This window comes from Mustela nigripes, chromosome 17 (assembly GCF_022355385.1).
Source record: "Mustela nigripes isolate SB6536 chromosome 17, MUSNIG.SB6536, whole genome shotgun sequence".
Taxonomy (NCBI): domain Eukaryota; kingdom Metazoa; phylum Chordata; class Mammalia; order Carnivora; family Mustelidae; genus Mustela; species Mustela nigripes.
This window is the reverse complement of record NC_081573.1, coordinates 43,112,204-43,125,287: the sequence shown is the minus strand read 5'-3', so window position 1 is coordinate 43,125,287 and position 13,084 is coordinate 43,112,204. Positions and strand designations below refer to the sequence as shown.

The following is a 13,084-nucleotide window of genomic DNA, read 5'->3' as shown; positions in this document are numbered from 1 at the left end:
GAGTTTTGACGATGGATGAAAAACACTTTAATTCCCTCTTGTAGAGTAGATTCTCATCAAGGACAGTTGTGAGGATAGCCATTTTTAAAAATTAATCTGTGTTACTGAGTTGTGATCTGTGTGTCCCTACCACCATCAAGGTCCTAAATAATAAAGAGGGGATAACTAATGAGTCCATGCTTGTACAAAAATGGGGTCAGGCACTTGATATGGCAAAATTCTATCCTGAGTAAAGCCTGAAGGTCTGACAAAACATTCTTCTAAAGGCTTCAGTGGCAGTTAAATACTGATGTGCCAGCCACAGATGAGTACTGTGGATACCAGGAAATAAATTATTAATGTAAACTCTCTCTATAAACTCAGCTGGGAATGAGTTTCCATTAAAATCAAGAGGAAAATTAATTTTGAGGTTACTCATCCTTCACACACATATGGATATATATGCTTTCTTCTTATATTGGCCATACACTGGGGAGAAATCCAGCCAGACCCACTCGGAGGAGGAAAAAAGTTTATGCAGCAACTACAATCTCAGGGATTGAATTCACAGCAAGAAAGGAAGCGTTTTAAGTGAGGTCCTTCAGGAATTCGCTTTGAACAATGAAATGAGACAGGAAGACAAGTCACTGAAGTTCGCGCAGAGGCAGGCTTAATGCGGTCCAGTAAGCGCACGCGGAACCGGCCCCTCTGAGAAGAGTGCCAGAACTCAGAGTCGCAACCTAAAAACCAGGGCTCTGGATTTCCTGCAGCAGTAAATGCGTAGTTTGCCTACCCCTACAGAAGAAAATAGGGACTCTGACTAAAGAAGCAAATAGTATTCCTGCTATAAAATAAAAGCTCTGCTGGTGGATTCATCTGCATGCATCTGTCCAAAGATCTGAGGCTGGAAGACTGATAAACAGATAAAACCCAAAAAGGCAGGGTAGCTGCAAACGGTAAGGAACTGACTCACCTCAGTAGCTTTCTGGCTGAGGCCCCGAAGCAGCAGCACAACCACGTGGACGGCAGCTCTGCGCACTTGAACTTCATGGTCTGTTTTAGCCACAGCTATCAGGCAAGCTGTTACCTAGGAGGGTGAGAGAGAAGTCAATAAAAATCCAGATTGCACAATTACCTAAAGCTTTTCACCTGGGTTCCACTTTCTACACGTTCATCATGAACAATCTGGCTTAGAGAGGGGTGGATAATTTCCCTGTTCGCAATAAAGAGGGAGAGAGCTAGTGGTGGAGATCTTGTTTAGTTTGGTCTTCTGGAAAAGGGCAAAATCCAATTTAGTATTCAGAAGGGAGCATGAGGAAGTTGGAAGGGATATGTATATATAAAAAAGACATGGTAAAATTCAAGTATTTCCTCAAAAATGGGAAGAAATGTGACTTGTCCCCATTTGGGGACACTAAATCGAAGGGCGGAAAGATAGCCCAAACACAAGTGGCTTCTAAGGAACGAGGACCATGGAGATTCAGCTGAGCAGCCTTCTGAGTTCAAGGCCCTGCATGAAGATGAATGCGCCACTGATGAAAGTTACAGCCCAGGGTTAGAGAAATACATAAATATTCAAACTGATCTTCTTCAGCATGTTCAGATGTCCCAGTCTTGCAAGCCTAGTGTACCCCACCGTGTCAGTCACCCGGTGCCAATTTCAGAGTCTCCCTGGGCTTCTGCATGTGTGGAATAGGTCTTTCAATGCTCATTTACTTTAAAAGACAGCCATATGACAGAAAAGACTAGAAATTACTAGCACAGCATGGTGCCAGATATATAGCTAGTAATTATATGTCATAAAATAAGAACGTTTCTGTTAACCACCCTGCTCCCACCCAACTCCTGGTAAGCACAAAAATATTTTTAGACCTCAATAAAGCGATACCACTAAAAACAACGGCAAAAAACCTAGTTGCTAAGGTATTCATCCAAGACTTAAAAATTAAAAACAAAAATCTTCAAAGTGTGGCCAATGGCAGCAACAATCTGAAAGTAAGTCTGTATTATTCAACTGGTCTTTCACATACTTTATTTCATTTACTGTGTGAGTGTACTTCTTGGCTAACCATGGGACGATTCCTAACCATGATAAGAAAATAGCCAGATTGTGTGTTTGGAAACATGTGTAAATACATATTATGTTTAAAGAATGGTTTTTAAAAAGGTTTAAAAAAAAAAAACACAAGCACAAACGGGGAAATAGGCTTGTGCAGAAATTTTAACCATGCAGGTTGTATTTTTCACAGCTTTTAAATAGTTGGGCATAGTTCAAAGTGTCTAATTAATCAGTGATGGCAGAGAGATTAGAAGAAGTAGCTTGTTCTTAAATATAATTGCATCTGTGATGTATTGGCACTTAATCAAGTTGTACATCTATTAGAAAAACTTGCATCTCGCAAGTGAAGGGAAATCCCAGAAAAGCTCAACTCTTTGGGGGCTGTTTTTCAGTAAGATCCAGCAAGCTGCTTCTGCTTTTGACCTGGGATACCCTGACCCAAGACCATCATCAGTGGCTTCCATGCCTCTGGCATTAACGGTAGAAGCAATCCAGTCCTAAGAGGAATTCCTTGGGTGACCTCCAAACAGGTAACAATATAATAGCTACCTCCACTTGTAGGCTTAGTATTTACAAGGTAAGCGCTGAAATCAGAGAGACAAGTTCGAGCTAGGCCTGAGTCCTTCCTTCTTGACACATGAAGTTCAGCTTATTCAGTCTGGTAACTAAAGCACGAAACCAGCCTGGGCCCACATAATGTGCAGATGCTCCCAAGCCTTTTGCCTGCATCCCTCTGGGTTTAGTTTGGGGCCTCGGTTTCCACATTTAGTGGATCAAGACTTCCTGGCCTAGAACCTTGCTGGTGTCCAGCTTGCCACCTCTGTTCTGCCACACTGGGCTGAGCAGGCTATGTTTGTGCCTCACTCAGTGGCTCTAGTTCTGTTGTCGGGCATTAATTCCACAATTGGGATAGGCAGAAGAATCCTGACTGGAAAAGGGCTTTCCCTGCTAGGCCAATGCCTGACTTCTTGTGCCACTTTGAAGGTACGATTGGGAGAGGAGCCCTGCTCTCTCACAAGCCCTGCTGAGATCAGCTGGAATGGCCTCCTGCTTGCTACTGGCTGTTAGTGATGTATGCACCAGAGGGGACACAGCCCATCTGCAACCAGCCATCCGGGACGATCAGGAGGAGGCCTGCTCACGAACCTTCCTCAACACCTATCACAAGAATCAAATCCTATGAACTGTATTATGGTCAATACGCAAAAATGTTTTTAAAGCATCAGAATTTTACAATGTTCTTGCAGATACCATTTAGAGACAAGAACAAAACTTCTGTTCAGATCAAGCTCCCATGTCCAGCTTGCAATGTTGCTTTCCTACAGGCCAGTGGGGCAGACCTCTCGTCAAAGCCTCAAGCAGGGAGGATACATGGCCTCTATCTTCCATCTACCCAGTCTGAACAAGTCACTCCTATAGCCAATCTCTCACACCTTCAACCCCAAGGACACACTTAGCATTGCCTTCAACTTCTAAAAGGCTTGGCAAATAGACAATGATGTAAGGTCTTTACTAATTTATGAACTGGTATAATATTTCTATTTTGTTTCTACGTCCTCCCAGAGGGCGAAACCCAACCTATGTGATCTTCGTGTTGCCTGCCTTCAGGATCAGTGCCTATTCTAATAAACCACATTGCGGATATTCTAATAAACTACATTCTCTTTACTAACTAAAATACTTAACTCATATCCACTTCCAAGAGACACATAAAGAGGAAGATGATGATTACTCTGGAAATATTAAAAATCAGTTTAAGCAATTTAACACTTGATAGGAACCAACAGAAATAAGGAAAACATCACTTGCCCAAATGGCTGGCACATACCAAGCACAATCAGAACTATATAAATAAAAATAAAATAAACGGTAAGATTATGACAAACCAAATCCCAGGTGAGAAGGTACCAGCGTTGGTCTACATGTCATGAAAGCATAACTTCAATTTTCAAACTGCATCTTCATCTCTTTTCTTAGAGCTTGCTTTTATTAAAGTTTCAGTTGGTCTGCTAACTTATCTGAAACTAAATCATCTGTCCTTCTATTTTGTAAACAGAGAAACCTTAAGAACAAAAGCAGTACAGTCTCCAATTAATACATGTTCAGCTTGCTCACTTAACCAGCCATGAAGGAGAACCCTGATGCCTACTGGAGCTTCCCTGGGGTTCTCCAGGACATTTCCTAGAGTCCTCATCTCAGAGGTCCACCTATCTTCAAAGTGCACTTAGGCAACTGCACCCATCACGGCAAGACCGGTAATCAATTTGGATCATTCGGTGGGGTCAGAGGTGATGGCTTTGCATCATACCCCAAAGCTCAGGATTATGGAATTCTGAGCATCACATATAAAGCAGTTTGCAATGGGCTTCTCATCTAGGGTACATCTTACTTGTCATATTGAGGATGGGCCTCTTGCTGTGGTTCCTTTAAATCATATTTACTTCCCATAGAGACTGATAAAGATGGAAATGCTTTTCAAGATTTGGTTTCAGGGGCGCCTGACTGGCTCAGTGGGTTAAGTCTCTGCCTTCGGCTCAGATCATGATCTTAGGGTCCTGGGATCAAGTCCCACATTGGGCTCTCTGCTCAGCTGGGAACCTGCTTCCTTTCCTCTCTCTCTGCCTGCCTCTCTGCCTGCCTCTCTGCCTACTTGTGATTTTTATGTCAAATAAATAAATAAAATCTTTAGGAAAAAAAAGATTTGGTTTCAGGGATGCGTGGGTGACTCAGTCAGTTAAGCATCTGCCTTCAGCTCAGGTCACGATCCCAGGGTCCTGGGATCACATTTTCCATCGGGTTCCCTGTTCAGCGAGGAGTCTGCTTTTCCCTCTACCTTTCCCTTCTGCTTGTGATCTCTCTCTCTCTCTCTCTCAAATAAGTAAATAAAATCTTAAAAAAAAAAATATTTGGTTTCAAGCAACATAGCTCTTGACAAGAAAAAGGAGAAATAGGGGAAAATAATAATGCTCTTCCAACAGGTTAAATCTTGACATCAACAGGGAGGAAAAACCTGATTTTCCAGTACAGAGACAGATGGGTTGATCCTATCTTTTATATTCCTTCCCTACCAGCAAACACTGTCACAGGACAGACAGTGCCCAAATGTGGACCACCCAGCAGGTAGGACCTCTTTCTTCAGAGGCCCAAGAGCTACAGCTATGACCGCCAATTCAGATCATGTTAGAAGAGACTATGGTTAGTTTGTTCAATTTTATAACAAAACAGATGACATGAGGCACCTGGGTAGCCCAGTCGATTAAGCTGTCCAACTCTTGATTTCAGCTCAGGTCATGATCTCAGTGTTGTACGAATGAGCACAGCAAAGGCTCTGCACTCAGCCCAGGGTCTGCTTAGAATTGTCCCTCCCCCTCTCTGCCCCTCCCCTCGCTGCGCATGCGCACATATGCTCTCTCAGAAAGAAAATAATATAAGTTAGATCCCTTCATTCTTCTGCCTTGGCTTCCCAAATCACTCAAAGTAAGTGCCAAAGTCCTTACAAGGCCCTGCTTAGACTGCCACCACCTGACCCCCTGGCCTTGCTGTTCAGTAGCCTGTCAAGCATGCACCTGCCTCAGGGCTTCTGCACTTGTTGCTCCCGCACCTAGCATGCTCTCTCCCAGGTATCTGCCTGGATCAGCCCCTTGCTTCCTTCCGGTCTTATCTCACATGTCACTCATCAGTGAAGCCTTTCCTATTCATCCAAGTTCACATACCATAACAAGCTCCCTTTGCGCCCCTTCCCTTACTAGATTTATTTCCTTAGCACTCACTCTATCTGACACAAGATATACCTGTTTACTTCCTTGCTTGTTTGTTACCCACGTCTCCTTTCTAGAACTTCACTACGTGAGGAAAGGAACTGTGTTGTGTTCACAGCTGGATCCCCATAATCTGGCACACAGCTTGGTTGTAGTCCCGTAACTGGCAGAGAGTAAGTGCTCAATACATATCTGTTGACTGTGTAAACAAAATACATAAAGAACAACTTAAGAGCTGTGCCCAATAGCGCACTTTTCCCATTGGAATGGACATGAGCAGTCTGACTACCAGAGGGCTCAATGGCTGAAAGGCTAAAGCTGTCAGGTGTCCAACCATGTTCAAACTTGTAGTCCACCCAAGGCAGCTGGTTTGGCGCTGATGACACGGCAAGCGTGGGATGCTACATAAGAAGAAACTTCTAAAAAGAAGAGACAGAAATTATGTGGGATGGAAACACCTGGTTTTCCAAATCAGAGGGAATATATTACCTTCTGAAGTTTCATTGCCAAAAGCAATGGAGCTGCATGACCCTTCCTGTCAGTAGCTTTACTTATATGGCAATACTGCTCCTTTTTAAGGCACAAAAGCATTTTTTTTTTTTTTTGGCACAAAAGCAATCATATAAATGAACTGAACACATTTATTGGAAGATAATATACAGCACAGTTAAGAGCATGGATGCTGGAAACACCTGCCTATATCCAAATCCCGGCCCTCCACTTCCTATCTGTATGACCTTGGCAACTGATTTAATTTCTCTGTGCCTCAGTTTCCTTTGTGAGAACTGGATCAGTTGACACACACAAGGCCCTCATGAAAGTATTAAGTGCTTGCTATTATTACTATTTTCAAAACACACAGGAACCAGTCTTCCCCAATAAGCCTTATTCTCCTCTTCATTCAATATTAATTAACAAACAGAGCACCCACTATATGCCAAGCACTGTGCCAGGTGCCAGGAGGATGCCTAGGTAAATAAAGACTAGTTCTGCCCTCACCGGGCTCATAATTTGTTAGTGATCATAAACATGCCTGGGATTTGTGTTTCAGGGAGTCCAGGTCTCAAGAAGCAGGGTAGGGGCTGGCCAGCTGGGTGCCCCCACAGTAGCAGCTCCTCACATGGATGTTAAGGCAGAAACAAAAGGAAGAGCTCTCTTTTTGTGTTAGCACCATGGGAAGCAAACAGCCTACTACCTAGTCACAATTCATTTCTGAAGGCTTAATAAGCAATCCCTGATTCTTGCTGTGAGCCAGGAAGCTGTAAAGCTAACAAGACCCTTCATGATGTAGCCCCTGTCGACCTCTCTTGCCTCAGCGCTGCCACCAACTAGCCTCCCAACCCCGACCCTTCACTCCAGCCTTTTGAATTTTCCAACAGTTCTTCCAACACGCCACGCTGTCTCACAGCTCGGTGCCCTTGCTGAAACACCTTCTTGGGCTATCCAATCTCTACTTGTTCTAAAGACTCAGGTCCAAGGGTCTTTTCCTCCAGCACATCTTTGCCAACATTCAAACCTGACTGAGGGGCTCCTAAAATGTGCTCCTGTGGCACTTGTCACAAAGGACAGCAACTGTAGCCACCGAGGTCTGTGGCTTCTACCAGGTTACCCAAGCCTAGAAAGCAGGGTGGGATCTTGTAGGGTTTTGAAATCTCAGCCTCTAACAAAGGGCTTGGCACATTGTAGGTGTTGGAGAGATGTATGACTGGGGACATCTGAAGGACACTGGTTACCCCTGTTCTCTCATTTCCTTGCTGCCATGCTTGGCACTGTCATCATCAGCCTCCTTCAAATGACCAAAATGCTCCTTAAAGAAAAATCTTAATTTAAAAAAAAAAAAAAAACTTCACTCAATTGTCACCTTCCCAAATGAAGTTCACCTTGAATCCCCTATATCACACTGCAGCCTCCCTTCCACCTGACATCATGCTGACCACCATATCCACCTTCCCTTATTTTCCACATATACATTATCTTTAGATCCTGGTTAAAACTCTGCAGTGTGGGTATTTTAATCTCCTGCCTTTTCTCTTAGTAATCTCTATCCTCCCCGCCTCCGGGGGCGGGGGGGGGGGGGGGGGGGCAGGGGCGGGGCGGGGCTTGAACTAATGGCCCGAGATCAAGAGTCACAAACTCTACTGCTGAACCAGCCAGACGCCCCTTTAATACCATGTAAGCCAGAAACTAAGTTCAGAGTCTAAGTCATGTGCTCAGGTGACCGCAGGTAAATAGGTAGTTTGGAGATAAGTCTTCACTGATTCCCATCCCCAAGTGCACCTGGGGGTTTCATCCTCTTTCAACAGGTCAGGTGGTTCTCCAGAGAGATGACACTTCTTGAATGTTATAAAACCTGCTTGAGCTCAATTTTTCTACTCAATCAAACCAAGAATTTTGTCTAATGTCCTGATGGGAAATCCTATGCCCCCAGTATGCTATAGCGTGCTACATTTTCCTTAAGAGAGAAAAGGGGGAGAAGAGTCTAGGGCTCAAAAAGAAACATGGTCTCAGTTTTTTTGGACATAGAAGATCATGAGGTACTATCTGGGGTCACTGGTTTTAGAAAATGTATGGAATCCTGTCAGACCTGAGCTGATCCACCAGGAGATCTGGGATAAGTTGTTATTCTGTTCGCAGCTATGTTTTAAAAATTTTGTGATGGCTGCACAACTCTGTAAGTAAACTAAAAGTCATTCAATTGTACCCTTTAAATAGGTGACTTATATGGTATGGGACTTCCATCTCAGCAAAGCTGTTATTAAAAATAATAATATTTAGGGGCACCTGGGCAGCTCAGTCAGTTGAGGGTCCAACTCTTGATTTTGGCTCAGGTCATGATTTCAGGGTCACTGAGATTGAGCCGAAGGGCAGGCTCACGCTGGGCATGGAGACTGCTTAAGATTCTCTCTCTTTCTCCCTCTGCCCTTCTCCCCACCACCATGCTCGCTCTCTCTTTAACAGAAAAATGATAATATTTGGGTTTGGTTCAGATCATGGTTTATGGTTCAGTTTGGGTTGAGTCATGTGAAGAGACCGAGTAAATAGAGAAAAAATGCGGGAACCACTTCACTATTTGAGCCAGAGATGTTTTAATAAGCTGAAATCTTTAGCCGCACATCACTAGTACCCCTACCCTCTGTGCGGCCCACTGTCCACACAGACCATCGCTGCCTCTCTCGGCTCTGCACCCTCAGCAACCACTTTCTGGACTGGCCCCAGGCCTGGGGAGCCAAGTTGCCTAGCAGGTGCTTCCCTTCTAGAACCAGTGGGAAGAGTAGAGCGCCCAGAAGGCACGCTGGGACCTGGACACCACCCCCAGGAAGACTTGAACGCTTGCAGGGTTCGCTGCAGGGCGCTGAACGACATGGCCTCGCCCCAGCCGAATTGGGGTGTCCATCCTGCTCATGCTGACTTCCACGGTGCCTGGTGGGGGCCTGGGACAAAGGGAGCCTCTGGGGAGGGGGAGAGAACACTTGTGAAGAAGTCGGGAGAACTGGTGAGCTACTGCAAATGCCTTCTCTTAAGTGTTACAAGTTCATATATTAACGGACAAGAGATTTGCTAAGCACCATCCAAAACCACTGAAGATCAGGTACCTAACGGTTCACGTACATTAGAGCACTCTAAGGTCTGAAGTTGGTAATGATCATTGCTTCTAAGTTATTTTAAAAAAGGATATATAAATAGGTGATGGGTATTAAGGAGGGCACTTGTAGTGACGAGCACGGGGTATTGTATCTGAGTGCTGAATCACTAAACTCCACCCGAAACTAATATAACACTGTATGTTAACTGGAATTTAAATAAAAACTTTAAAAAAAGAAAAGAAAAAAGAAGTACAAGTTAGACATAGGGGTATGTCCCTCATGGAAGAGCTAAAGGAGAGGAAATGACTGATGGATAAATTTCTTAAAAATCTGAAGTTGGAATTTAAGGACATGAATCGCCTTTACTATCAATAAAACAAAGACTATAAAGCTCAGGAATCAGGAAATGCCATAAATTCAAGTGTCTGCAATATCCATGAGTGTATTTCTCTGCTTATTCATAAGACACAATCACCAGACATCAAAGAAAATTCCTTCTCACTAGGAACTTCTTAATACTTGTTGTTCAATATGGTCAACCTCAGCATACTAAATAGTGTAAAAGGAGCCAGAATTATTACAGTTCTTCTGTTTTTGTTCGAGGAAAGTTATGTGCTCTGTATGAAAAATCTGATCTCTCACAAACAGAAAAATAACACAGACTGTTTTATTTGTATATTTATAATTTATAAGCCAACTTCTTCCAAATGAAGATTTAAGACAGTCATGAGCATTGGCAATAAAAAGACTCTTGTCCACATGTTAACTGGTCTTTTTCTGTCCAGCATCGTCTTTAAATAGCAGAGTGCCTAGCACACAGTAGGGAGTCAGGATATATATTAATATATTTAGGACTAAACAAGCACAAAGGCAAATATAAAATCAAAGAAGCTAGAGGAAGATGTTCATAGAGGACAACAGCAAGATGCACATTTCATCAACCAGGAGTGTCCAGTGCCAATATCCCGCATGGCTATTGTTGTGGCTGCTTATTCAGCCTTTGTGTACGATGTACCAAGTACTGGGTGTAGAGTGGTAAACAAAACATGGAAGTTAATTCGTCTTTTTGGGTAAATAATCTCATCCCCCTGAACTACAGGGCACCTCTGGCCAAAGAGGGCCAATTAGAATATTTGCCTGAGATTTTTCTGTGAACAGAGATGAAACTCACAGATGGCCCACAGAGCCAGGGTTTAGTTCCATCTGCTCTTGCTCGAGGTACCTTCAATTCTGTTAGCTATCTTGGAATCTTTATAATAAATCCTCTTGTAATGCATAAGGTAAATTAAGGTGATTTCCTATTATTTGCAACAAAAAAATTCTTTGGTATATAACTTTCGATATACATAGAAGATTAGTGAGGCCAAGGGAGGTTCAATGACTTATCTGATCTGGAAAAAAACCACAGATCTGACTCCCAATCCTATATCATAGGTCCAAGAAAAAAAAACAAGCTTTAGAGAAAGGAATCGACATGCATCACCTCATGAACCACGGAGCCCAGCAGGAAATCCAGCCGCTGGCACAGTTCTCCAAGGTTTGATAAGCTGCTGGCTCTGTGAGCACTATCAGGATCTCTTGCTCCCCTCAGGAAGGTGTGGACCAAAGGTTCTCTGTATTTTGAGACCATGTCCCCTACAGGGAAAAAACATTAAAACACGAAATCAAAATCTTTAAAAAATAAATTTTCAAGTTCTTAAAAAAGGAATAATGAGGGGCACCTGGGTGGCTCACTAGGTTAAGCATCTGACTTCAGCTGAGGTCATGATCCCGGGGTCCTGGAGTCAAATCCAATGCAGGGCTCCCTGGTCAGCAGGGAGTCTGTTTCTCCCTCTGCCCCTCCCCCAACTCATGCTCTTTCTCCCTCTCTCTTACTCTCTCAAATATATAAATCTTTTTTTTTTTTTTTTAAGAAGGTATGGTGATACTATCGTGGTATATAGTATGGTGTTTTATATTTTCAAAGTACTTGCATAACCATCAGAAATCATGCTCTGGGAGAATATTCAATGTCATGTAGGAAGAGGACTAGGAATTGACCATTAGAATGAATGACAATGAGGTCACTGTTGACCCTGATGAGAATGGTTTTGATGGACTAGCAGGGGTGAGAGCAGGAGAGAAGTGACTCTAAGAGAATGCGATAACTGTGCACAGAAAGATCACTTTAGGAGTTTTTCAGCAAAGCAGATCAAGGAAATGTGGTAGCAGCTGGTCAAGGAAGGGGGGGGTCAAGAGAGGTTTTTGTTTTATTTGAAGAGAGGAGAAATAGTACATTAAGACATTCAGAATTGTCATTTTGCATATGGAAACAACTTCTTCCACAGGTTTATCAAGGGCTAAAGATGTTCTGTCTTGATCTAGGTTCTGATCAAGAGCCTAGTTTTGGAACTAGGCTCTAGTTCCAAACTAGGTTCTAGTTCCAAAACCTAAGTACAAATACTTCACCGTTAGCTTTTTTGTAGCCCTAAGGCTACATATCAATAAGGTGACAAAATGGTTTCTGAATAATTGCTTTAAGTCATCTATTCTTAATCATCAAAATGATGAATCACAAACAACAACAACAAAACAAAATATCACCAACCTGGCCTATCAGGCTCAGCTCAAATACCATGTCCTTTATGAAACCTTTCCTCAGTTGGCCTTACGTAGTCCTCCTGCGAAGTCCTACAGTTCCCTGAATTTAAATCACTTTGGCTTAAATCACAAGTGTCACTAATGCCTTGATTCCTGTTTGCAGCCTCTCTCATTAGACTATGAATTCCTTGAGTGTAGAATTTTGTTCCCTTCAGTTCTTAGTAATCTTTGTATATGCTAGGTACTCAACAAATGCTAACGGAACTGAATTCATTAGTTTATTCAACAAAACAAAATTACATGCTAGGTATCATGCTAATGTTCTAGGGGTAGAATATATAAACATAATCTTTACCCTCTAAGAAGCCCAAAGTTTAGGAGGTGAGTACAAATGGGTAGGTACCAACAGTCTCAGGATTGTGTGATAAAATGCCCAAAGCCATCATAGAATCAAGCAGAGGTTGCCTGCAGAGTCCAGTTTCACTAATCTCAGTCACTCTGGAACGGGGAGGAGGGGGGGAAATTGCGGGATGAAAGGTAAGAGCAGATAACAAACAAGTGAATGTTTACCAACGTAGGAATTTAGAGTTAAAAATGAGTGGCAAAGAAAAGGAACTATGTGCTAGGCACTACGGTAGGCCTGGGGATCCAATCATAAACAAGAAATAGTCCTTGAGAAAAATTTTAGGAAGAACATCGAGAGGTATCTCATTCATTCATCCAACCAATCTTACCTTTTTTTTTTTTTTAGTGTTTTTTTTTTTCCTTTTTGTTTTGTTTTGTTTTTTAGTAAACTCTGCCCCCAATGTTGGGCTTGAATTCACGACCCCAAGATCAAGGGTCACATGCTCTCCTGACTGGGCCAGCCAGGTGTCCCTCATCCAGCATTATTCCAAATTATGTTCTCAGTCTGGAGGTAATAAAACATAAGCAAGAAAGTAAAGGTCCCATCTTCATGAAACCTACTTCTAGTGGGGGAGAAAGATAATAAATGGTAAATAAGTATTCCTGCAGCAGAAACGGTTATGAGGAAAAATAAGGAAGGCGTATGGGGTGGGGGAGACTGAGAGCCAGGGGTGAGGGCGCTCGGAAAAGCTCTCAGAGGAGAAGACCTGAAGGAACAA

General features: G+C 42.9%; 1 protein-coding gene across 1 annotated transcript in view; it reads right to left on the bottom strand.

Annotated features, from left to right (window-relative positions):
* Window positions 1-13,084, bottom strand: part of TANGO6 (transport and golgi organization 6 homolog) — a 184,316-nt gene that overhangs the window by 33,886 nt on the left and 137,346 nt on the right. The window contains exons 16-17 of the mRNA XM_059382416.1: window positions 10,864-11,015; window positions 953-1,066 (exon numbers count right to left, since the gene is read on the bottom strand). Of these exons, the coding sequence (XP_059238399.1) occupies window positions 953-1,066; window positions 10,864-11,015 (266 nt within the window). The remainder of the gene's footprint in view (window positions 1-952; window positions 1,067-10,863; window positions 11,016-13,084) is intronic.